The sequence below is a fragment of the Erithacus rubecula genome (assembly GCF_903797595.1).
Source record: "Erithacus rubecula genome assembly, chromosome: 10".
NCBI lineage: Eukaryota > Metazoa > Chordata > Aves > Passeriformes > Muscicapidae > Erithacus > Erithacus rubecula.
The window spans coordinates 14,600,313-14,627,097 of NC_136662.1; the positions used below are offsets into that span (position 1 = coordinate 14,600,313).

Below are 26,785 nucleotides of genomic sequence, written 5' to 3' on the forward strand. Positions count from 1 at the left end.
GCCTTGATATCCTTTTTTGATAAAGCAGGTATGAAGACACAATTCCTACAAGCCAGTGGCAAACAGCGAGTTTTCATCTTTTATGAAACACCAGGACAGGCTTAGGCCAAATTCCTCCTGCTCAGGATGTGCAGCTGCTCCTGCCACCGACCCATGGTTGGAACTCACAGCTGGAGCTGCTGGGTACAGCCCAAGCCATGCTGGGGCTCTCAGACTTTGGAGAGAAAATATAAGTTAATGCTAGTGGGGTCTGGAATGGCTGTGCAACACCTTCACATGTGTATGGAGAAACAGTGCAAGTGAGTAAAGCAATTGCCACAGTTATCATTATTTCCAAATATTCATTAGTGTTCAAAATGCTTTACAGGCACAGAAAAATACAGATGATTGTGCTGAGAACAAATAAACTTATGAAAAATTGTTTTGGTTTTTTTATTTCTCTTTTTTGTCTTTTTCTGCTGGGCTTTTGAACTCTGACTTTCTGGACAATGCAGATTTTCTAAACTAAATTATAAATCAAATAAAACAAAAAAGAAGAGCAGTCTCACTTTTTTTCAGCAGTTGTTTTATAAGTTAGTGTTTTGCATAATATTAAATTTCAGCAGCTTGGCAAATAACTATTTTCTCAAAACCCATTTTTACAATTGTGTTTCATCTATATTAGAGGTTTAGAATATTAATTGTTTTATTTCCACATGAATTTAGGTTGAAGTTTTGAGCATCAGGATCTGTTTTTCAAGACTAAAGGCAAAGATGCTCCTTTCATCCCTCTCCTGCTCACAATCTTCCACAGAGCCTGTCTTCAGCCCATCATCAGCTGCTTGAACACAGCCTGTGTAATTGTGCTGAGCTGGTGGTGTAGCCAGCTACTATTGAAACCCTCAGATCTGTTCTGCAAGTGCTTGCCTGACATCTTGTGAAACTGCTCTAATTTGCTTTTGATTACAATGCATCCAGCCTTCCAGTGCTTCCCCAATTAACATTTGTCAAGAGCATTTGCAATCACTTGCACAAGTGTCAGGCAGGGCCTGCTGGATCAGGTCCTTGGGAACAGGGAGCTCATGGGGATGGAGGATGATGCAGGGGACAGCCAATTATTATGATCCATCCCCTAATACACTCTGCTAATTAATACATATTTAAACATCAAAATGTGTATTAGCATTAGTGCAATTACTACTCAAACCCTGTAATGTTCAGGACAGTTTTGTCTCAGGAGCAAAGTATCAGTTAGAATTCATAAAACACTTGGAAGTTCAGCAGTAAGGTGCCAATTTTAAGAAGATATTTGGTGTTGCACCCTGAGCTAGAATAATTCTGCTGTTATTACACAATTTTAGTTAGTACAAATGACCTGCATAGCATGGTAGTGCTACCTACTTAGAAATATATTAGTAATCTCACATTGTAAGAGAAATACTTTAAACCACCTCTCTCAAAAAAACTGAAAAAAATTGCAGATAACTTCTCAGAGCTTTTCTCTTTAATGAAATTTTTGAAAAGAAGCATATTTAAGAATGCTGAACAGGAAACTTCAGACAATGGTGGAAATCTGGGAAAGAAGGTGATTGAAAAATAAGAAACAGCCAAACACATCAAGGAATATATCTAGCTTTTAGAAGACACTTTGTCTTTAGTGACCTGTGGGAATTTAATTTGCTGGGCCACTCTCCTGAGCTGCAAGAAGACACAAGACAGCTGCCACCACAGGATGTGTCTTGCTCTCAGAGCTGAGGGCAGTGGCATCTGCGGGCTCTGCCTCGCACAGCACTTTGCCAATACAAGATAATGGCAGTGATGATTAATAGACTGCAACTGAGAAGAAGAACAAACCCCATGTCAAGGTTATTAACCTATTGTTCTAAGCAGCAGGGGTGAAGATATGTAGTTTTTGTCCGACTCAAAAAAATCACTTTTACAATGTGAGATTCCATTCTGATTTTTTGGCTAGGCTTGATATGCTGAGAAGAAAACTGAAATCTCTTCTATTTTTTTTTTTTTATTAAGAATAGATTCTTATTATCAGCTGAAGACAGTCATTAAAATTAACAAAATAGGAGAAAAGAGCAATGAGAAGTAAATCCAAATACTCAAATTGAGGTGTAATTAATTTACATTTGTTTCATGCAGTTATTAACAGCTGATTTAAACACTTATGTATCCTATCTGTTACTAAAAATGAAGACACCACTGGAGTAAAACTTAACACCTGTTTAGCAGTTTGATGTCTACAAAAAACTTAACACGATTGCTGTAGGACAGCAGGGGAATAGTCACTTTCTTTTCCCAACTAGCAGCAAAGAGCAGATTTAGAGAAGGCACACAATCTATCTAGTATTCCTTGCCAACAGGTTTCTATTCTAGGCAGGCATAAAATAAGTTTGGAAAAAAAAATCTAAACCAAGCCAAATCAAAAATATCCCCACCTAAAATACAACTCTAACCTTAGATTTACAATTGTGTTAATATTAATGCCCAAATTATGTACCACTTCTGAAAATGGTTTTATTCTCCCCTCTGGCATCCAGGTCATTTGAGAAATCGGCTGCATGGATTTTTCAGTTACATGTGTATTCTTATAGGTCAGGTATTTCAATTTATTCAGGCACATGAAAATCTATGGACCCATCTTTATTCTCAAAAGGTGTCATATATGGAGCTGCCACGTAAAGCAACAGAGATCAGAAACCTGTGAAAATCACAGTTTTCCTGCCTTCTCCTTATTACTGCTCTGTACCTGTTTTTGTGCTTCAGTGAATAGCAGGGAAGGTGATAAGAGTCACTTAATTACCTATAGGTGACTCCAGCTATTATGTTAGCCAGTACTCTATTGACCCTGCCAAATCTCATTCAATTGAAAGTGAAATGTTTACACAGTCATTTATAAATGTATACCTTGAAAATGATGACACACGTGACAAAAACATTAGCAAAATATCTGTAGTAAAGAAATATGCTATCTGGTCCCCATTATAGTGTCTTTACTTGTACATTCTTTCATTCATCTGCAGTCTGCCAGATTTAATATACTAGCACAGACCAAATTTACTTAATTTGCTGCTTGGCTTTCCTGTAGATTCTTGGTGTTGCTCCTATCACTTCAAGCCCTTGGTGATGCTACTCTACGAGTTTCTGTTCTGTCCACACTCACAACATCCATCTCTTCCTGCAGTGATCCAATAATACTTAATGATGGGTATCAAGGCACAAAAGGGGAGACAACTTCAGTTTGAACAGTTAGCACAAATTGGGATGAATGTAGATGAAATCTCTCCCTAATGCACTAACACAGAACAAAAGGATTTATCTTCCTTTTGTTACCAAGGAAACCTTACAATGTTATGCTCATATTCACTTTTTAGATGGAAAATTCCCTTATTCTTCCTGATCTTTTAACTTAAAATTCCTTTAAAAATTCCTGTTTCAGCAAGGGTTCATTTGGACCCTTGGTACCTACTGTAGAAGGAATGTAACTGGATATATCCACTAAATTTATCAAGGTTGTAAAAACTCTGGTTTGTCTCAAATTTTTCAGTGGCTTTTTGCAAGGCCTGATACATTTTATTTCATTTTTAAATTGGGGTCTTGATTTTCAAATGCTTTTTACACTTAATCTTAGAAAACACGTTCTTCTGCAACATCTGAGCAGTACTTGACAGCTGTAGCTCTGAAAACCATTTCTACATCTCTACCAGAGATGCACCAGCTGCAGGCTGAATCTTTTACACCTAGCACTGTCTTGGCAGACACCTTGCAAATGCACTGTCTTGGCAGACACAAGCACTGCAGGAACAGGAGGACCCCTTGCAAATACACTTGGGGCATTTGCCCAGCATCAGATGTGCAGACACGCAGCTCAGGGACATGGTTCAGTGGTGGAACAGCAGGGTGAACTTTATGGTTGGACTTAATGATCTTTCCATCATTCTATGATACATCTGTGTACTATAATTTCTGAGAGGAGAAAGAAAAATAACACTTTTCTGAGAGAAAAGAGAGGAGTTTTTAGAGCAGCAGACCCCAATGTCTGAGAACTAAAGGAGTAGTCTTAGAAGTAGTTTTAGAAATGTGAAGAGTTTCTCCTGAATAAGGATACAGGGAAAGTTGCAAGGAGAGAAAATGGTATAGACTTGCAGCAAGAGTAAGGTTAACATTTGGCTAATTACAGTGGTATTTCAGAGCTTTCAACAGGGAGATGTAAAAATGAATGAGATAACAGAGAAAACAAAGTCAGGAGTTTCAGGACGTGGATGAGCCCAAGTTTTGGTCCTGGGAGCAAATTTGAAGGGAAAGTACAACTCAAGTATGACAAATTCATCTTTCATGTAGGAAGAAAGATGGGTGTTCTAGAAGCACTTTTAGCTGGACATGTAGTGTAGACAAAAACTAATAGCCAAGACAGATATATAGGAAAAAAACTAAAAATCAGTATGTGTCTTATCTATCATTATCTCTCACTTGGCAACAGAGGGAACACAGGTTACTGAGTTTTCCACAATGGTCTCAAGGTAACCATTTGAAAAGAAAGGGCCATGACTTCCAATTTTGAGACACTGACCTTGTGACACCATTAAATACTTGATATTAAAGTACTGTTGCCAAGGACACTAAAAGAAAGTTCTTGTGTTAGGTGACTTACAGAATGTTATCGTAACTCCCTTGTTGTTGAGTAGATGATTAGGAAATTGGAGTTGACCACAAAAAAACCAAACCAAATTAGAATAAAAGAGGCACAGAAATGCCTTTCATCAAGCATGCTTAAAAGTTTATCAAATTCCATATGAGATAAAAAATTCAAATGTGTATTACACATACAGATCCTTTACGTATAGGCGAAAGACTGAGCTACAATTTATGCAGAATTTATACTGAAACAAAGACAAACTGGAAATACAGTAGAAATAACTATAGAAGTAGATATTGTAAAGAGTTTCTCCTTGCTTTTTTAGCAGTACATCTCAAGGACAATTATGTTTGATAATTTTTCCTTTCATTTAGTAGTTTCTAACTAGAGGCAATTGGCTTAGGCAAAAGAGGAAATGACCTGAAACATATTCTTAGATCTGCAATGTATATACCCATAGAAAACTAAAATACTGAGTATTGGCTTTATCTAATTAAAAATACTGTGTCTGAATATATGTATCACCTGCTCAAATAAGCTGAGTGTCTTGATTTGGCTTCTGTATTTTAAAAGGACCAGAATCAAAATATATTTACTGATGTCTTAATGCATTTAAAACCCAAACTCATAACTTAAATACTCCTTTTCTGTCTTCATGGTTGAATGGGCAAATAGCTGAGGAGAGGCAGGCACCCTGCAGTGTGCCCTGGATCCATTTTTCCCTATGTCTAGTTGGAATAAACTATTTCTGCTCCTGCCTTGTATGCCAGCAAGGAGCCCAGGAAGAGAAAAGGGTGCTGGTGGATGGCCAGATCTGGTTTTGATAGCAGATGGGATGTGGCCAGCACATACACTATAACTTAAGATCTTGATGACTCTCTCATAATAAAAACATTATGAAATGTTTTACTCGAGAACTTTGGAGGTTTACTAAAATGAAGGAAAGATTCCACAAAGCCTTTTCTGCCCCTGCTTTTCCTTTGCACTTTTCTCTCCATGCAATGACTTAAAGATTAGCCTTTTTCACATTCACAGCAGCTGCCTGAACTGCAAAAGCTACTTAGAGCCTGCACGTCCATTTTCTCCTCTTACTCTTAAAGCTTTGGAGAATTTAAAATGCATCTTTGTCCAAGTTGAACTGAATGAAAAGTGACATGCATGAGAATGTATGAAAACAAAAGCTTTAATTTATTTTTTAATTACATAGATTGTTTATCTCTCTGCTAAGAGCACCTCCAAAGCCTCCCTGAGGAATGGACTAGCCCGATGTACAGACAGCAAAGCTGGCCAGTTCCCCAAACACCTGGAACCTGCCTGAGCCTGGCCAGGTATTGCCAGGGAGGTCTGCAGGAGACTGGCCAGGTCACCCATGGCATTGGAGATCACTATTGGCTCTAAACCACCCTGTACTGCTGCCTCATATGCAGTTCTGTACCTGCAAAAGCTATAAGTGTGTTACTGTAATTGTGTGCATATTACAGTTTGCACTGCTGTGCATGAATCAGCTTTGCTGAAGCAGGACAGCTACTTTTCATGTAGAGAAGCCATTATTACTTCTTTCTTGAAGTAGAAAAAATGGCTGCTAAACATGCATAGCAGCTAGATGAGAGAAGTGAAGTATTACCTTCATTGCTAAAGCAGCTTTTGCTGCATACATCTTCTGCCACAGAGCATTTCTCCTGGTATTTACTCTCATCTATAAATGTTAATATGGGGTTGTGCCTGTTCATGTCATTTTTAGAGATTTCTGAAACCTAAAGACCTCAGTTTTTCTTCTCCATTTTGACAGTATCTTTTCGTTTAGGAAGTAGTACTAACTTCTAGCGAGCTGGAATGCAATTGTAAGGAGCTTACTGAGAAATCCACTAAAAAGATGTCAGACAATCGTGTCTAACCTGACATTAGAAACTGTGAAAATAAGGCTGTGGAAAAATACTTATGCTTTGTATTGCACATTAACCCCATAGCTCTCCTCTGGGACCTCCCAGCACACACTGCTGGCGCCAAGAAGTTAAAAGGTCTGCATGTATGCTGTAATCAATGCAGAAGGCAGGTAACATCCAGTGGATGGGAACAGGCTTCTGGCCCAGCATGAAGAACGCCAACTCAGTTGAGCTATCAGAGTCAAATTGACTGATGGTATAAAGTAAATAATTCCTCACACACTGAAAAGCTACACACTTGTATGAAAGAAAGAAAGAAAGAAAGAAAGAAAGAAAGAAAGAAAGAAAGAAAGAAAGAAAGAAAGAAAGAAAGAAAGAAAGAAAGAAAGAAAGAAAGAAAGAAAGAAGAAAGAAAGAAAGAAAGAAAGAAAGAAAGAAAGAAAGAAAGAAAGAAAGAAAGAAAGAAAGAAAGAAAGAAAGAAAGAAAGAAAGAAAAACATGAGCCTGTAGACCAAATAAATTCTATTTCTCTTCACAGGTTCTACAAATTTGTCTTGCACCACTGTAAAGCTGCTCAGATCAGCACGGTGCAGACAAAACACCCTTCCTCGCCTTTCTGCCACAAGATAAATCTAAGACCAAAAATATTGCAACTTATTTCCCTGAATAGAAACACAAAGATATGACAAATGAGAAAGAAAATAAATTCTTACCTTGGGCAGGATCAGGTGGGCCAAACTCCAAGGAGTATCGCAGAATGAAGTTGTTATTCCACACATACAGCTGGTTGTCTCTGGGGTTGTAATCCACTGCGGCGATGTACTGGTACTGGTTGGGAAAAGGAATGTCCACGTGCTCGCCTCTGCTCAGCCTGGTGTTGTAGATGTAATCGATGGCGTTCCTGCCCGTCTCGCTCTCGTTGTCCTGATACACCGACCTCACCACGTACAGGACACCACATATCATGAAAGCGTTGGATGCTGCCCGCTTGTCGTAGGTCGTTTCCCAGGTGGCCTCGAAGCGTAGAGTGTAGGGGTTCAGCTGGCTAATTACTATCATCCCGTTGTTTTGTTCCGTAGCATAAATTACCCACAAGCCATTTTCATCAACTGCCAAGTCAATATCAGTCTTTCCTCCCCATCGGTATGGAGAGGTGTCATGGTAATTAGCATAATTGATTATGGCCTCTCCACTCTTAATTCTAGTCCTCAAGTCGAATTTCACGATGTTGCGAGTTCTTTCCTTGTTGAAAAAGACAGCGCCGTCATACACTACAAACCCAGTACCATCCACTCGGTTTGGGAGCTTGTACGTCGTCTGCTGGCGTCCGTTCTGGAAGTCCTCCAGAGAAGCATATTCTATCAAAGTGTCCGTGCGGTACGGAGTCCATGGCATGAAGTAGATTTTATCTGCAGCCTGGAGAGGGTCTTTGCACCAAGCACCTGCTTTTTGTTCAGCTTCATATAAATACGGTGAGTCCACAATTGCTTTCAACGTCCCCGGGCAAACAAAAACTAACAGTCACAGAGAGAAGTAAGACAAGAATTACGTCAAATTGAGACCATCTCATAATCAAAAAATTAAAAAAAAAAAGTAAAAAAACCAAAAAGGTAGGTAAATCATAATGACTGTGTCAGGAAGAAAAAAAAATCAATTTAATTGGCACTAGATTATACCTTATGTTATAATTAATGCAATTATCACCCTTTATCATCCACTTTTCTTAAAGTTACCATGTTCTTGCTGTACCAGTATGGAAAGTGGACGGGAACTGTTTTCACTAGTACAGACCAAGGCTCAATGGCATACACAGACAGCTGAAAATGTAGAGCTACTCTTGCATTTTCATTTCAGACTTTTAGTGAGTACACATTAACGCTCCAGAGCTTTTAACTGGTGTGCAGCAGTGTGCTAGGTCATTTCAGTCCAAAAAAAATCACATCGACTTGTTTAGAACTTTAAGAAGTGGTGAGGCTGAAAAAGGAGGTGCCTCGATTAAAAATAAAGGAACAAAACAAATCATCAGGTATATAGAGAAAGCAATTAGGAGCAGAGAAAACAAAACACAACCAAAGCAATGAATGAAACAGACCAGGAAACCCTGTAACCATGGCATGCTATGGAGAGGGTTCTGGAAGCCAAGCAAGATGACACTTGATTAACAAGAATTTACCCAAGGGTGAGAGAAAGGGAAAGAAAGACAAAGAGAAAGGGAGAGAAAAAAGCAAGGGAGTCTTCCCTCCAGCCCAAGTTCAGTCACTATACCCCGCCACCTACTTTAAGCAGCCAAGTCACTTTATTGCAAACAGTCGACTTCTTTATGAGGTGTACTTATGAGATCCTGCTGATTATCATAATATAAGAGTGTTGTGGGGAGGGGAAGGGAAGAGGTTAACATCCATAAGGCACATAACAAGGAGCTGGGGTTTGGACTGTATACGTTATTTACCTTTTTGCTCCACTTCTATTTTAAGCATCGGAAGAAAAATAAAAAAGTGCAAGGAAAAAAGAAAGAAGATTAACATAAATTGACTATTAGTCTAAAAGATTAAATTAGTAACAGACGCTAAATATAGGGAGAATAAGAATTGCACTATATTGGATAAAGAGAAACAGACAACAGGATAACCTAGCAGGAGAGAGATTCTACGGTTACACAAATGAACATGGATCAATCATTTTAGTAGATTAAGGAGGGAATACAGATATGTTGGCTTGTAGTTTCACTTAGTGAACCTGAATAAATAATGAATTACTTTACTAATACATGCTATATACACTCTTCTTCTTCTAAGAGTATAATGCTAATCAAGTTGGTTTTTAAGTGACATATTAATTTATTATATATGTGCAAGTGCACATATACACATTATATTAATTGATAATTAGAAATACAAAATTCAGTGTATTAATTATATGGGTTTGCATATGTGATTATTAAACCTCCCCCATCCTTGCCCCAGACATTTCCCTGCTTTTCTTTCTTGTAAAAAAGCAGCTTGCACCCTTTGGTTCTCCTTAGGCTTATTTTATTTGTTTTCCTGAATGTTAATCTTGAGAACTTTTGCCACTTCTTAGTCTATAACTGCAAAATCAGACTAAAAGGAATAAGCAAAAACATCTAGGAAAAAAGAAGCAAAAGCACAGTAAGCAAGAGGAAAAGAGAAGAAAAAATTAACAATTAGCTCATTCAGATATTCTTCAGTATCATCGATTAAGCCCGAAACAGCAAGCTGGTATGCAAGGACAGCCACATTATGTTTAAAACAAACATCCACCCTGCCACCATACATGGAAGACATAAACCCAACCCAATTAACAAAGTTATACTACCATAGCAATTTTTCCCCCAGGAAGTTTTAAGGAAGTTACAGGAAGATATATAGCTGAAGCCCAGCTAGTAAATAGCTTTCCAATAATTATTTGCGATAGAACCTATTTTATATACTCTGTGGCTTTTGAAATATGCTCCCTTGGTTTCATAAAATGACCTGGAAAATGACAGATGTACCAATCTGTGTAACAGTAGCTGCTGATACCAGGGAAGTGTATCAAAACTATTTGCACAGCTATTACATTTTCAGTATTATGGTATTATCTTGAAGAATGCATTTGTATGTTTCATATAAAGTTTTGGATTTTCATTTTCATTTAATAAAATTACATATGGTTATTTTGAGAATGATATTGGCTGATATGATCTTGTGTTTCTTCAGGAAACAATTCCATAACTTTACAGGGGAACTGGAGGGGGTCAATATTTTCAAAATGAGCAGTAGTTTTCCTAGCCTTTGTAGTGTTATACATCTTTAGATAAAATACTCATTTTTCTGCAATTTGTAATTCTGGATTTATCCAAGTAAACAGAAGATGTATTCTGAGGTGAATTCTTGGGTTTCACCATTAGTATTAATGACTTTCAGACAATTCTGTTTGTGAACTTCTATGCACGTGCTTAGTTCTCGTCAAAGAGCAATATTGATACTGTACCTGCTTAGAATTAGTAATAGGAGACGGGGGAAAATATAGGGATAACTAGAATCATTACTGGCATGTCTGCTCTGCATGCACTGGTGTACAGCTGTACATTTTTCAGGGACAGATGGGCTTATTGAAATAAACAAATGCTGCAAAGTCCAATCAATACACACAGAGAAAGAATAAAACACTTTTAAATGTTTTCTATTGCATTCCAAAATAGGCTTGAAATAAAAACGCACAGATATACAAAATGGCACTTTTGATGTTCTTCTTTATAAAAGGGCTGACTTCTGTTAGTCAAAGTGCCAACATACATCGTGCAGCATAAGTGAGAGAAATGTCAAGTACACTACTCTCAATCTCTTTGTAATTTAATCAATAACACTCTTATTATTTCAGGACAAAGCAATGTCTATCAAATTTGTCAGTAATTTTTGTTGGAGATCTGAGTATCTGAAAAGTTGTTTTGTTGGGTTTTGTTTTTTTTGGTTTTTTTTTTTTGCTTGCATTTTGAGATGTAAAAAAGGAAGCATTTATTAAGTACTTTTAAACTTATTAAACTTGCAAAATTAAGTACTTTCAAATAAGCAAAGCAGCTATGTATTTCTGGAGGCCAGCAAGACACAGAGGAGCTCATAAACTGCATTTTGTACAAGGGTGACAGCAACTCCAGTGCGTAAGGACTCCCACCTTTCACCACAAAACCTATTATGACTGCTGTTTGTCATCTCTCATGGACAGAACACTAACCACAATGAGTATTGAAAATTTTGCAGTCTTGCAGTACGTGAAGATGAAATTCATGTAATAAATGAACCTTGGTTAAAAGCACTCTGATCACTCCTCCCTTCCTGGGCCCATGAAAGCCTATCCTACCTTCCTAAGAAGTCTCTTACATTGAGACAGCTGCTATTTGCAAATCTATTCTGTAAATTTAGAAAAGGAGCTCTGGAACAAGTAAGGAAATAAAATTTAGACTTGATAACTGGAATTTACCAGGCATCAAAAAAAGAGACTTGGAAAAATCACAGGATAGGCTTTGTGGGACAGGGAAAAAGAGAGTTAACAATCAAAATGGCTACTGAAGCACAATGTGATTTGAAATAAACCTTCAAAACTCATTTTAGGAACTGGCAATCTTTTTGATGACTGCTAGTAATGACAGGTGATGTCTCTTACAGTTCTGGAATTGGGTAATGTCATCACTGTACATGCTGCAGTTGACAAACTCCAAAACTTATAGACTTTGAAAACCAGGAAAGTATCCAGAATCCTGAATTATGACAGACACAGAATTACAGAGTTCAAAGGGTAGGCCAATGCAACTGACAGTAAACAAAAATAAACAGTTTAAAATTAAAGTAACTACAAGTTAGAGTAGGGTAGGCCGCGCTGTGTCACTATACTTCTGAAACTGGAAAAGAAAAGATTCCTGGAGATAGCAATACCCAATCTGTAGAACATATCCACACTTCTCTTCCTAAAACAGCATAAGAAATTATGTTTGAACATTATTTGCATTACATTTTTTTTTCCTCTATGAGCTAGCCTACTGGAACTGGAAAAGTAACTTCTTGTCACTTGACTGACCTCAGGTTTTGGAATCAGATGCACTGCCAACTTTCTGAGAATTTTGGAATGAAAATAGTGCTAAAGGAGAAGTGGTCTTTGTGGAACAAAACTTTGGTTAGATTGGGGTAAGACATCACTCCTCAAAAGTGGCACAAGAAGAACAGTTACAACAAGCCACCAATACTACACACAGGAGGAATGGCACTAGGGATCACTGTTTGCAGTAGGCTTCCAAACCTACAAATGGTACAGGGAAAAAAATCAGCAAGCAACCATTTCACAATGACACAGCAGAAATGAAGAAACAACAGATGATCTGTGCTTGGCCTTTAACAACAGTGAAGGTTCAGGGTAGTGAAGCAGTACAGTTTCAGAATTCTAAATTTTGCAGGAAACAGTATGGACAGTTTTGACATAGCTTTGCTTATGCCAGAACTCATTTCCTTCCTTTTTCGATATATACTGTCACCACAGTGTTTTTGCATCTCAGACTTGGCCTGTTTCCTGTGCCAACAGAAAATACAACTTTGGTTAAGGATTTCTGCAGATCAAGAAATTCACGGCTAATAATAACTCAAGGGAATGATCAGTGCACTGTTCAAATTCCATTGCAAGTACAGTTATTTCTCTGTTGAGCTACGGGATGAGAGAGAAGTCACTGCAAAGAATGACCTTACAAGAAAGCAAAACCAGTTAAAAGTGTAGAATCTGCAGAACTTTCATGAACATTCATACATGTCAATAAAAAAAACCATTAATTATTGCAAGGAAATAAGAAGAATGTCTAAAGCTACTGAACTTTGGCATTGTAAAGAATATTGTAGAAAACTGCTGAAGTAGCCATAACCACATTTTTCTATCTCATCATGATTTCAATATTTACTTTGTTTTCAGTGAAAACTCTGTTTTGGTAGCTGATTCAAGGCTGATATTTTGTCTTTAAATTAAAAGCAAACATTTCTTTCTCACTCTTTTCCCCTTTGCTTCTAAAGAACACAGTGTGAGCACCTTATTAATCAATTATTCACTCTGAATTTGCGTTCATTTATAACGAAGCACAAAATCCTTTTTCAATGTCCCCCAACTGGGTCACTTGCCTCTGAATGTCAGTGCCGGGTTTTGCTGTGCACCCAAAGTCACCACAGCAGCAGGTAGCCTTTCAAGTAGATCATGATTAAAATTGAAGTCAATTCCTGCTTTGCAAGTCTGTGAGCCAAGCCAATTTGTCAGCAACTGGTTGCGGGCAAAAGTACAAATTTCTATCTGGCCTATTGAATAGCTAATTTGAGTTTGTTTTCTGGAAAAACAGTAGCCTTAAAAGCCAAACACTTAAGAACACAGACAGACACTTGGCCAGCATCACACCATGGCTTCCTTCCACACTTTGTGAAGCTAATTGGAGGCCCTAGTCTGCAAGTGCTTTGCATGCATAATGGGTCCATGGGCCATAAACATATGCTGCTTTTCCATGTAACAGCACTCCAGCTTCAATTGTGAGGGCCAGAGGAAGTGAGCAAGAATAAAAAGATTATACTTACTGTAAGGAACACATTCATACTGAACTTCTAGATATTTGTATGTTCCAGGACAAGGATCAGGAAACACATCTGACCCAGTAACTACTATACACTGTGTTCGGTTGTTGCACCTGTAATGGGAAAAGAAAGCAAGCTAATTAATTTAAAATTACATTTAGTTCATACTAAAGGACTATATTCGGTGCTAACCCTCTTCACACTTGGGCAATTCAATCCATAAGACAACAAAGTTCATTAATACTAATTAGCCAAAGTCCAAAAGAAGGCTTCAGGACAATATTTTAGTCCAGGCTTTATGCTTTTAAATTTGGATATAGATGTTATCTTAACTGTCCCAACTGGTAGAGACAGCAGTATCAAGTACTGGGTTTATACTGATTTGATACTACTGCTCAATAAAATGATAACAAAATGCAAAGACGATATGATTGAAAAAAATGTGCAATTTTGAATAATGTATAATAACAACAATGAGTAATTTCTTCCATCTTAAGAGACATACATCCTGCTGAATGGTTTTACATCTCAGAGAGATTTTTCTTGTGATTCAAGGAAATTATTTTGATTGGAAGACCTACTGTAGACAAAGAACATTAGCATTTCCATTTTAATTCTTTTAGAAGCAATTGGTGGACTCTAAGCTTCCTCTGTTATGCTACAGGAAGCAGTAAAGAATGACCATTTGAGGAAATAATAAAAGCAATTAAAAAGAACTGCAAGAAAATTAATTATTTTTTAGGAGATTGAAACATAAAAATTCTTTGCTTAACAATGAAAGAAAATGTATTTTGATAAAAAGAAGAACTTTATTACAATGCCTCTAATTGTGAGAATCTACTGAACATAATGTTTTTGAAGGATAATAATAATAATAATAGTAGTAATAATAATATAGATGATTTTAGGCTACTATTATTTTTTTGAGAACAAAAGAAAAAACCCAAAAAACAAAAATATGAGCTTGGCAGTTAAAAGTGAACAATCACTAACCTTGAAGAGATGGTCAAAATGTAATACAGGAAAAGAGTCACAAGGAAGAGGAAGGAAAAAAAAAGAGAAGGTCAGGGAATATGGTGACTAAAAGGGAAAGAGCTTGGCTGATTTTCTCAGGGGTTAGCTTTGTTTGCCAGCAAACTGAATAACAGAAGTCTGAACTTAAGTAATAGACTAGCCTTTGACTCCAGCTGTACATCAACTTCTCTACTGCCCTACTTCTTCCCATACTCCCTGAATACCACATAGCCCAAGCTAAAACAATCTGCCTTGTATCAGTGGCTTTCCAGAGCTGTGCAGTGCCAACAGGTATTAGAATATTCATGCTACCTCATAAAAGGTAGAGCAAACACATTCAAAGAACTCTAATATATACGACTTCCTTTTTTATATAGTAATCAAACTAGCACAGAGCCAGTCAGGACATGCTGTGCCTCTCTGCTGAGCAAACTCAGAGACAAAAGCTCTCTGACTCCATCAGTTAACTCTTCTTTTTCCTCTAAGTTACTTGTTTCTACCATCATAAGCCTCATAATTGCAGAACTAATTGGAAATAGGTATTTCTGTATATACACAACCGTGGATACGGATGGGTGGTGAGGAATTCACCTGCCATATTTTCCAGAGGGCAAAGCCAGGTCCCCTGCACAGCTATTGCACAAATAATGCATCCCCCTCCCATCCTGAGGGCAGTCAGTCACTGCAGCAGCTCCTGCAGGACCTTAGAGAGTCTGCAACGACTCTGACACATCCAGCGGCTTCAGAAGCAGGCTGAAGTGGTGAAATGTGCACCCAGCCTGCTGAGACAACCACAGTACTCAGTGTGTAACTGAGAGTGCACACACAGCCCCTCCCAGGGAGGACAAAATGCTGCTGTGGTATGTGTGCTGTACATGGAGGCTGTGGAAGCAGGAGAAGGCAATGTGGCCCCAAACCCCACAGTCCTCTCTGCAATATTCCTAATACAGGGTTTTTTTCATACCACACCTCAGGTACACTAACCTGCATGAGAAAACCTGGGATGTAAGATTTTGTAACAAACTTCTTTAAATTTGTGTGTCTTTAGCAAAAGCCTTATGCTGAAACCAAAGTAATTCCTACAAGACTTCTCCTAGTGCATCATTCAGTATGATAGTTTCTACAGCTTTGAGCTGTATGAAAATTTTATTTTATACTCAAATGAGCAGCAATTAAGACAGAATTATTTATTTGTTACAAAATAAAATGAGTAGTGTTGGGAGAAATTTCTCGAGAATGAAGCTAACCAAGGTCATGTTTAGCGGGTGAGAAAAAGATAGACTAATTTCCCTGTGAAGAGTTGTTTTCTTCAGTTTCATTTTCTCCCAGTAAAAGATTCATAATGCTATCATCAGCCAGGAAACTGAGAAGAACTTCATGCTAGGTTTTATCAAAAGGATGTGTAATAATAATTCAGAAGAAAATGTAGTGTTTTTTCCTTGTGCAGTAAGTGTCAGAGTCAAACTTCAGGCATTCAGTGGTGTTTACAGGAAATTGATGACACTCTAAAAACTTCTGACTATTCCTTTATGAAAAATTTCACCTGTTGTGCATATGGTCACCTTTTGCCCCCCTTGGCCAACTCCAAGACCCCAGTTACAAAACAATTAGTTATGCCCACTGTGGCAGCGTACAGCAGTGCTACCAGGCCCACCAGCACTTCCCCAAGAAGTGGAATTACTTGAATAACTACATGAATATTGTATTTGTCCTTTAAGTTTTAGGTTTGCACATTCAAATCACTGATTTTGCTGCACTGTTGGCTGTATTTTATAAAACCTGAGTAACTCACATACGCTTCTAAGATTTCAAATTAATGACACTTGGTTAGAATATTCACAGTTTTAAAAGCTGACATTCAGGTAACTTTTTTTTACATATTTAGAGGTCATATTTCCATTATAGTGAGACTTTTAAGAATAAACAACAGCAACTAGAGCAGCTGTCAATCCTAATTCATGGGTTTCAGAGAAGAGATGAAGACTAAGTGAACTCTGTAGAGGTAGTTCTGAGACAAGTAATTCAGGGAATTTACAATACTGTGATTTGTCCTCTGGATAAATTAGTCTTCTGTCTGCTACACTGTTTTTCTCTGTAAAACCAGGGATACTTGTCTGTTAGGTATTGGCCTATACTTTTCCTACTGTCTGCAAGAAAACCATTTTACAAACTGGTAATGGTTTCAGTTGAGCTTCTCAAAGACAAGAAGCCCCAAATGCTGTGGCATATTGGATAAAAGAGACTCCACTCTCCACAAAATAGCACTAAACAGCAGATTATCCTACATGGCTACAGATTACCAAAGCTACCTCATCACTGCCCTAGCAGTAGTTCAAAATTTTAAGAAACCTTTAGATATAGAAACACTGAGTTTGAAGAAGAGGATATTGCATTGTTACAGCCTTAAATCTGGTGACCCATTCCTTTTTGCAATGGGAAAGCACCTTTTGTGTCACAGGACTCTCCAAAACAAGACTACTGTAGAAATAAAGTACCTTGCAATTTGAAAAAATTGACACCATCAGGGAAAAAAAGAAAAAATCCAAACCTCAAAAACCTGAATTGGTGAATAACTTGAAGTCCCTCAATCATTTTAACCAAAGTTGTTTTTTCTACATGATATAATGTTAATTTGATCCATCTATCCTAACTCTTTTAGAATTGTTCCAATGAAGATGTGATACAAACTAGCTGTAATTTCTATAAATTTAAGAAGACAAATAACAAATAATTTGGTGTTTCAGTGTTTGTATGCTAGTGTTTTAAGTTCTCTCTTGGTTTTAAGCACCATTTAATGTTTTGCAATCTACATAACTGCAAACTTCCCCAGCACACGTTAAAATACAGACATTTTCAGGGGTTATGTACAATCTTGAAATTCCTATGATTGCACACTGAGAAATCTCTTCACAGTCAATAAGAATTCACAATATTCACAAAGATTTATGACACAATGACTTAGTCATTTACAACTAAATACAGTAGATCACTAAAGAAGTCTGTATAAACTCAGTAAAAGTCAATTTAGGAAAGATAATGAATTAATTAAATTTGAAACACTAGTTAGGAAAGGACTAGCTGTAGCAGTGAAAGAATGATAATTCAGGTTCTTATGCCAGCAGCGACAACAGTTTTGCAAGGGGAGATGAAGGAATTACCACTATTCTTATGAATGCAAGGAGCAATTGTGTACTCTGACACTCGTTTCTTCTGTATTTTAGTATGAATGAAGAAAGGTTACATCTTCATAATGCACATGCATCACTTAGAGTAATCTAAAAATCAAATGGAGTGTTTAATTAACAGTTACAGTATAATGTCTGAACTCCTTTCACCTCAGGAAGAAGACTGTGCAAATGAGGAATGGCCCTTCACATTTCAGATGAATACAGAAAGAAAAAGGAAAGTAAAGCAGCTCCAGCAGGGCTGTTATCTTCTGCTCATGATGTAGCCCCGTCCCTGCTGCATCCATCCTCTCTGCTCAGCTATAAGGACAGCTGTATTTTCCATGATAATTTGTTTGCATTTCAACTGTAATCTTGACTTGTACAATTCCTAACAAATTGCTTTTGCTTTTTTTTTAATTATTATTATTACCTTATGCTTATTATTGCACTTTTTCATGTGCAATGTATGGAGATGAGATTCCATGTGCAATCTATTGTGAGAGGTGTTTTAATCAATAATCTTGTTCTGCTGATTAAGCAGGGGCTTCTGTTTTGGCAAGATAACATTAGTTTCTCCTGTCATGCTCCCAAAGCTACTGGGAATCTTCAGCAGATCATTAGATATGCTACAATAAAGCTTTGGTACATTCTCTTTTCTTTCTTAAATTGCTTCTTCACTGTCCTATCATTCCTCGTCACTGCTAGCTCTGCTTTATTATTACAGCTCCCCTGAAACTTGCACTAGAGCTATGTCTGCAGGCCATAGGATGCCATTTTCAATTGAAGCTTCTGCTTGAAAATATAAATTAAGAAAATTTCATTATCTCCTGCCAAGGGCCATTATTCACCATTGTTCTAAGGAAGATTAAAAACGCACAATCTATGGACTTGAACAAATACTCCAGCATTAAAATGAAAAACACAGTGTATCATGACTGGATCAGAAAGTGAAGCACTGGGATCTGAGAAACAGATTCTAGAAAGACATTAGCCCTACATGGATCAACCCAGCTGACTGAGGGAAGAGGTCATCTTCATGAACAAGCCCCATCTGACACAGAAAGATACAAACAGATCCCTCACAAGTGTCCTTGCAGTTAGCAAAATTAATGTATGTATGAAGTAATGTTCACATTGCAATTTATCCTTCAAATGCTTTTGTTTTGCACACACAACTTTGACAAAGATAGTAACATAAAAGACACTTCATGCTGTTTTGAAAAGGATATGGATTAATGTATAGCCAGAATTCCTAATGCTGTATTTATGTGAATGCAGTGTTTCCTTAAGTGAATGTGAACACATTAAACAGTTGTATGTAATTCAGTATTTAAAAAAACAAAAACAAAAAACACCACCCAGATTTAGTAAGTAAAATTAATTTTTAGTAACATTGTTGATACATTTAAAAAACTATCTTGGTATGTTTTGAAACTTTCAAGTCAGTTCTGATGATATTTCTCTTTCAGCACATTGATTAAATACTTAAAAGCCAGCAGGATGGCATGTTCCTGCATATCGCCTGCAGCAACCTGCTTAAACACCACTTGAGGCACGTAAACTCCGAGTTGTAGCACCACACACTCCATATGGTCTCCTTGTTCCTTATTCACCCTGGGTGAGCTGCAGTCTGAGTGAAAAGATGTGGGAATATGGGATGGATGAGCTCACTTCATGTGATGACTTACACTGAAAAATTCCTGAAGCTCGTCACCCAGAGTAAGTATCTGTCTCTACAGCTGTACTCATGGTCTACAACTGCCAGTGAGATGTGGCTTTGCATCTTTATGCATATTCACTAAACCTCTGCTCCTGTCATTAAATGCAAAGTCACATATGTATGATGATGTCAGGTATTACTTAAGCGCTATGTTTTATTACAAAACTTACATGTAAAATAGTGAACAGAGATTTTATTTTAGGGGTGTGTTGATACATAAGTATGCATAAAGATGTGCCACAGTAGTTAAATTTCAAGGAATGTATTTAAATTTTGAGATCCAAATTCACCTCACAAGCCATACATTATTATGTACTGAGACCTAACGAGTTAGCAATTTAAGCCTAACCAAAGCCTGGAAAAAAGACCTGCTGAGAAAATCCAGCCTTCCTGTAAAGCCTGGATCTGAAAGACGATTGTCCAGCCATCACTGCTGTTTCCACAGTGCTCAAGCACTACCATTCTCATGTAGGAAGAGTGAGTGCACACACCTAAGGGTAGATAAAAAATCCTGGGAGTAGCCTTTTAAAACCCATGAAGACACACTAAAAACGTTGCTTATTCATTTGCAAGTCTTCTAAAAATTATTTTTAAGTTAGAAGCCTCAAAACTATTATAGGGGAATGAGCATGCAAAAAGGAAATACCACCTATTTTACTGAGCCCAAAGAGGGAATGGATTTAGTGAGCTGTGCTTGGTAGTTTTCATTATCGAAAAGGAAAAAGGAGATACATAAGCAGGTATGATAGCAGAATTTGGCCATAAGAGCTGTGTCTAGATATTGGTGACTCACCTATAACTGCTAAAGCAGTGAGGCATCCTACAGCTTGATTTGAAAATTCATGAATCAGCCCCGGGATTTTCTATGCACTTGGCAACATGACCATTACAGTAATAAATCTGGGGGATTTGAATGAAAAATATTTGGGGCAAAAAAAAAAAAAAAAGGGGGGGGTTTCCCTTCTGCTTTCTTTTAAAACATAATATTGATGATTTGTTGAATCTTGCTAATTACCAAGTAAACACATATAAGGAAACTAAATAGTATGTAATTAATATTGTAGGAGAAGGTGCACCATAGCCTCATTTCCATTTGCCAAATAAAAAACTGCAATAATATTTAATTGTGCTTTCTTTATACGGTGTAATCTTGTGGGAGTCTAAGGGTATGCATTAAGCATAAAACCTCCAAACAGACAATAAAACACAGCATAAAATATGCAACTCCCACAGGCCTTTTCTTAGAATTATCCAGTCTGACTCACTATCAATGAATGTGTATCTGACTAGTATGGCAAAGTCATTAAACTATATTTCTTGCTTTCAACTTCTTCTTATAACTTTAATACATTTAGTTATGACCCATTTGCCTTTTAGAATCCATGTCTCTAAGTTCAAAGCAGTCACTGTTAAAATGAGGAATCCTCTCACTTAGTCACATCTAAGCTATCAGAAATAGTTTTTCATGTTACAGTTCATCCTTATTCTAATACTTTTCTTATTGGTATAAATGCTATTATTATGGGTTATCATTGACCTGAAACTGGAGCATCCGATAAAACAGGGAGAGGAAAAAAAATTAAAAAGGAAAAAAAAGTGGATTCCAGTGGAATACATAGCTCCTGCTTTCTCTTGGTATTTTTAGATGCTTTTATAAATCTACTACTTTCTACTACATATACCAAAGGCCTACTAGACCAATCAGAGTTTGTCAGGAGATGGTTGCAAACCAAGGAGAGTAAAACTAAGTATCAAAGATGCAATGAGGTGTGCAAAGTAAATGGAAAAATCTCCTGGTGAGGTCTGCATAGGTGCAAACCCAAACCCTGTAACAGTATAAAGAAGAAGAGAACTGTTCTTTACAGAAAATGTTTCTAATGCAACCCCACCTGAGAAATAAGAAATGGAAAACAGTAATTTTAATAATAATAATAATCATCATCATCATCATAATATTATTATTATTATTATTTACATGCATGTATATTTGCAGCAAACTGCAGCATGGAATTACAGGCAGTGTACATCTTAGAACACCAACTAAACCAAGCAGATCCACACTGCTGAAAAGTAATAAATTCAAAAGATCCAATTAAATGCTTCACCATTTAGACAAAATAAATAGCCTGCAGCTATGCTTACTCACTAATGAAACTTTAGTAGTGCAGCATCCTTGTATCTGAGCAATTTGCACAGATTATTCACACTGAATGAGCACGAGTGCAGCACCATGCCTTGTCTGTTGAGGTTCCAGGGGAGAAACGTGGGGCTTTAAATAAACCCAGAGCTTTACGAAGGGGCATTTAATTCTGAGGCACAGTGCTAGAGCAGAGCTGTAGAAAATCCAAGAGAAAATCCTGAAGCACGGTGTCTGATCCTTAGGAATAACACTGCAACAGACTTGCAGGAGAAGAGACTACCAGGCAGAGAGTACAGGATAGGAGGAAAAACCCTTTAGAATTCCTTTTTTGCAGCACGGTTGATCTTTTTTATCCATGGCTTGGCATCCAGCAGATTCATAATGCAGTTAAAAGTTATGTAACTTAAGACAGCTTCTGAGTCACTATTAAATGAGTAACTTGAAGAATTACAATATTGAAAACACAAAGCCCTATCCTTCACTTTAATTTGCACAGATCAGAAATACATATTTAACAATCACCCACTTTAGTTACTAAAATAAGGTATTTTAGATGACAGGTATCATTTGTTAATGCAACTTTTGAAACAGAAGCCTTTGTACACTTTCAGTGCTCACACTTCCACCAGACCTCCAGGTCTGTGCAAGGCAAATTCAGCTGGATTCTCTACGGGTCTCCTGAGTTTAACACATCTCTTCTGCTTACAGAAAAGCATATTCAACAAAAAACTACTTTGCTTCTAACAGGAAATTAAGATTTAGTCATTTACAGAATTGTCCTCTGAGACAACCAGATTCCATAGAGTCCTTTGGTTTCCCTGTGCAACAGTCAAGCTGAGGATGACTTCACATGGGGCATGCAATGGGCACAACCCTAACTCAACTTTAATACATGCCTTCACCTTGAATAATTAAAAATATTATAGCCTGTGTAATTTAGGAGAAATTATTTATAAAAATGTTCACCTACTGCAGTCAGCATATGGAAAAACGATCATATTTTTAACAAGGGAAATGGGAAATCGCCATGGGATGCCCTACTTAGATTAAATTAGCAAGATCTTGTTATCAGACCATATAAAAGATACACCATAATAAGACGTGACCTTGCAGAACCTTGGAGCTGATCCGTGATTTTTTCCCCTATAACCCTCCCTAATTATCTGCAAAGTTACAGACCCTTTTGTGGCAGGTTATTTTTCTGTGAATAGTGAGAGGTTTTGGGCTTTTAAATATTTAATTAGTCTTCTGAAATGAGAATTGTTGCACATGCCAACTGCTTCGATTTTCAAACTGTGTTCATCCTAATTATGTTCAGATTTAGATTGGTCATCCCAAACCTCTCACTCTTGTAATTATTTACTCCTTAAAGATCATTCAGCAGAGAAATATTTTTCACCCTTATGGCTCTTTCTTTCCACAAATGGCTTTTCTGGTCCGTTAATTACCCACTCAGAGGATTAGAGTTTGTAATAATGCAAGAGATCCTGCATGTAAGATGAGTTTTACAGGGTGAAAAAGAATAAATTGTTTTTTGTAAACTTGCCTTGGGGAATATCCCCTTTTTGGGCTATCATTTTCATCAACAGAGGCCATGTGCCCACTGCTGCATATCCACCAACTCCATAGGGCTGCAGAGTGACTCATTTACACAGCTCAACAAAACTCAGAGCAAAAAATGCTGAGCAAGAGGCAAAAGACAATTTGGTTATTTTAAGAAATTTATAAAAGAGCAATCTGCTAGCAAGAAGGTACAGTCCTTTTTCTCATTTTTTTTACTGCAGATTTCATGGCCTTAAAGTTACACGTGTATAACTAATAATAAAATTACAACTTTTCTCATTTCATCTGCTGATTTTTTCCAGAAGTGCTGTCCCTTGGTAGATCTTTAATCAACTCTGTAACAGTGGTGTCATTTCCTATTAAAATGTGTCTGAGAGTCCTCACTACAAGTACTTTCTTTTCTTCTGAGAGGAATGCCTGTCACAAAAGCACTGTTATTCATTACCCACAGTGATGTCTGGATCTAATTATCATCTGGAAAGCTTGCAGGGCTTTCAGGTATAGGATTTTCCCTGTAAAAGTCTGCTGTTCTAACTTGGAAAGCACAATCCCACTTTTTCTTTGCAATCTGCACTTAAGGGATTAAGTTACGGATTTGAACTGTGGATTTTCTGGTTCCTGGAACTTCCAGTTTTGAGTCCAGTGAAGTTTAGGGGACTACTTTGGTTTGTTTGTTCCCACATCTGCAAAAATCCTGTCTATTCTGCAGCTGGTTTTTACACAAGCCAAACAGATTCACCACTGTAAAACATACATCAGAAAATTCACTGGCTCCACTTTGTCAATGCACAGATAATCTTTAATTGTGCCAAAATTATTCATGATCTAATCCTTTTATGAAACTGTCACCCACTGAAGGAGTCTCATGTGCCTGCACAATTAAAAGCCGCATGTTAGCCATACATAATACTGTGTTACATTTGATGCAAATCCTTTACTATTGAAATAAGCACTGGGCTGACAGCAGGAAGTGGCAGATAAGAAAGCAACAAGGCACTGCTGATGGCATTCATGATAAGTGAGCTCTAACTCATATGTGTTCTGTCTACAGTACATTACCCAAAGTGCTCCTGTTTTAAATGTGACTCCAGGAGGTGTTCTTTTGCTGTATCTCTGTCACAAAGGCAGCAAAATTATCCAAGAAAGCTAAATACACAAAGTAAATTATGTTTTTCATACCCACCAGTGATGCTGGTGCCAGAATAATATACTGAAAGTAATATCACTGCTGCTACATCCTAGATGAGAAAACACCTACAGTTTCATGAGTGCAAGAGTACAGTTGAACTCGATGTCTGTAATAAATTCAGTAAACAGGGCAAGATTATGGGTTCAGAACTGTCACATTATTGCTACACTTACAATTCAGCCCAAAAGAAAGTATTTAATAGACAGAGCACAAACTCTTGAATTATGGCAAAACAATTTTACAGTGCTGCAAAAAGGTACCTTAAATACATTTCCAAATTGCTCCTTCATTATATAGATATGCATCACAAGAAGCAAAGTATCTGAGAAGCAATGAACAGTAAGGTTTAAGATCACAGATTACTTCTAAGAAAGGAATATAGATGCTTTTGCACCTACAGCAACAAAATACACATCTTGCCAGAAGAAACATTGTACAGGTGGGTGTCACTGAGGAGAAAGATATCTTCCTCCAAGGTGTTCAAAGTGTATCTTAACTTTGGTCAGAGCTGCTTACCCAATGAAATTATTTTTCTGCCTCATTTCTTCTGTTTTGCAAGTACATGTGTGTATATTCATGTGTGTGTAGTAAAACAATTTGAAATTCGAAGTTTCCTATAGTTACTGTGTTACTGGATAAATCTGAAAAAAAATGGCTTTCAATAGTAAATTTGTAGTAAAGCTTCTGTATTGCAAGTGTGTTGCAAATCAGGTTTGACATTGAAAAAAATTCCTCGTGGTAAGAACCTTTCCTCCCCATTGATATGTCTACAGTGGGCTAAAAATACCCTGAGCATTGAGTATTCGGTCTATGTAAAACTCTTAAGACTGCATTAACTTCATTGCAGTAACTTGTTTTATAGGCTCTGTTCATCATGACCTATAAAATGTTGAGCTGAAGTGCTTTAAATATCTGCTAACACCATGTGCAAGGCTGGGAGTACAAGGCACTGTGCTGTGAAGCGGCAAAGACAGCGCTCTTCTGAGGAAGCAGCACACACTCCTGTGTCACTGATATAAACAGGGCAGGTCTGCTAAATTATGTATGAAACAGGCAGCCAATCTTTATATAAAGCAGGAATTCTAGCTGAATTCTTTGTGTGATTTTATTTTACCAGTGTGGCATTAGTTGTTCGGATTGCTTCTTAAAAACCATAGAGGCTGAGTATCACACTGGACTAAAGGACACACATACAAACTCCTTTTGTTCACAGCTATTACATGAAGGAAAAAAAAATACAAACTTCTTTCATTTGTGGCAATAGTATTTTTGCTAATTATTATTCTGCAATATGGAGAAGATAAAATGGAAAGAGGGAAATTATCTATGTCTTTCAATAATCACGGCCCATTTATTTAGCAATTAAATAGCAATTTTATTATTAGAGAGGAAAAAAAAAAAGAAATGCTGTAAAATACCACCATTGCTTGTATCTTTGATCCTTAAACTCTTCCACTTCAGCAGCCTCATTAATGTCAAAATACCACGAATATGGCCACCCCTTTTTAGAATGTATATCCTGAGCACAAGCACAATCTATGGGATTCAATAAAGAAGATTTTTCTTGCTGAATACAACTAAAAGCTTAATTGAGCCACAAAGGTCAGAAGGTTCTTTTTAATGTAAGCAGGAGATTATTCTGTGGCAGAAGGAAATTTACAGAATATGAGCACCACTAATTTCTATAGTACTCTGTAGATAGTTTTTAATTTTTAAACCCATGTTACTCTTCTATTTCTTTCCTCTGAATTAAATATCTTCACTATAATAATCTTTAAATTCTATTTCCTTTGTGCTACTAATGAAAACTTTTCACTTTCATGGCTACTGCTGACTTTTAACACTAGAAAGTACTCATAATTTACTTACATATATTTAATTCATATTAATCTCTCCTAATTTATGATCTATACCCTGCTCTGCCCATCTTCATGTACCTTTTCCATGTCAGTTCTGTTTACTAAGTGATATTCAACAGATTTCCTATAGTGCAATGAACCTTAACAGGCAGCTTTTAATTGCCTGGCATAGGAAACCACATCACTATTAATTCCACAGCAACAGTATAAAATAAAACTATTGCTTCTCAGACTCTAGAGCAATTAGACCTCTCGGCTATTTGGCTAACTCTGCTTCATGATACCCAGTGCAGTTAATTATATTTTTTGATGTTAATAGTCTCTGTCAGTTTCAAGCATAACTCCACTTTGATGAATATTTAAATTATATTTGAATAAAAAAATAATCTTGGTTACATTTCATATTCAGCAGTCATCACAGCTTAATAAAGGTCTCCTCAGAAAGGGTTGAGATAAATGGCTGTATGAACACATGTATAAAGTCTTAAATCAACTTATCAGATAATGTAGATGTTTTGGCTAAGTATTATAGAGGTTT

General features: G+C 37.1%; 1 protein-coding gene across 9 annotated transcripts in view; it reads right to left on the reverse strand.

Annotated features, from left to right (window-relative positions):
- The window catches only part of ADGRL2 (adhesion G protein-coupled receptor L2), a 158,876-nt gene that overhangs the window by 39,009 nt on the left and 93,082 nt on the right, over positions 1 to 26,785 (reverse strand). For all 9 annotated transcript variants that reach the window (XM_079314508.1, XM_079314512.1, XM_079314507.1 and 6 more), the window contains exons 4-5: positions 13,599 to 13,708; positions 7,221 to 8,021 (exon numbers count right to left, since the gene is read on the reverse strand). In XM_079314508.1, the coding sequence (XP_079170634.1) occupies positions 7,221 to 8,021; positions 13,599 to 13,708 (911 nt within the window). The remainder of the gene's footprint in view (positions 1 to 7,220; positions 8,022 to 13,598; positions 13,709 to 26,785) is intronic.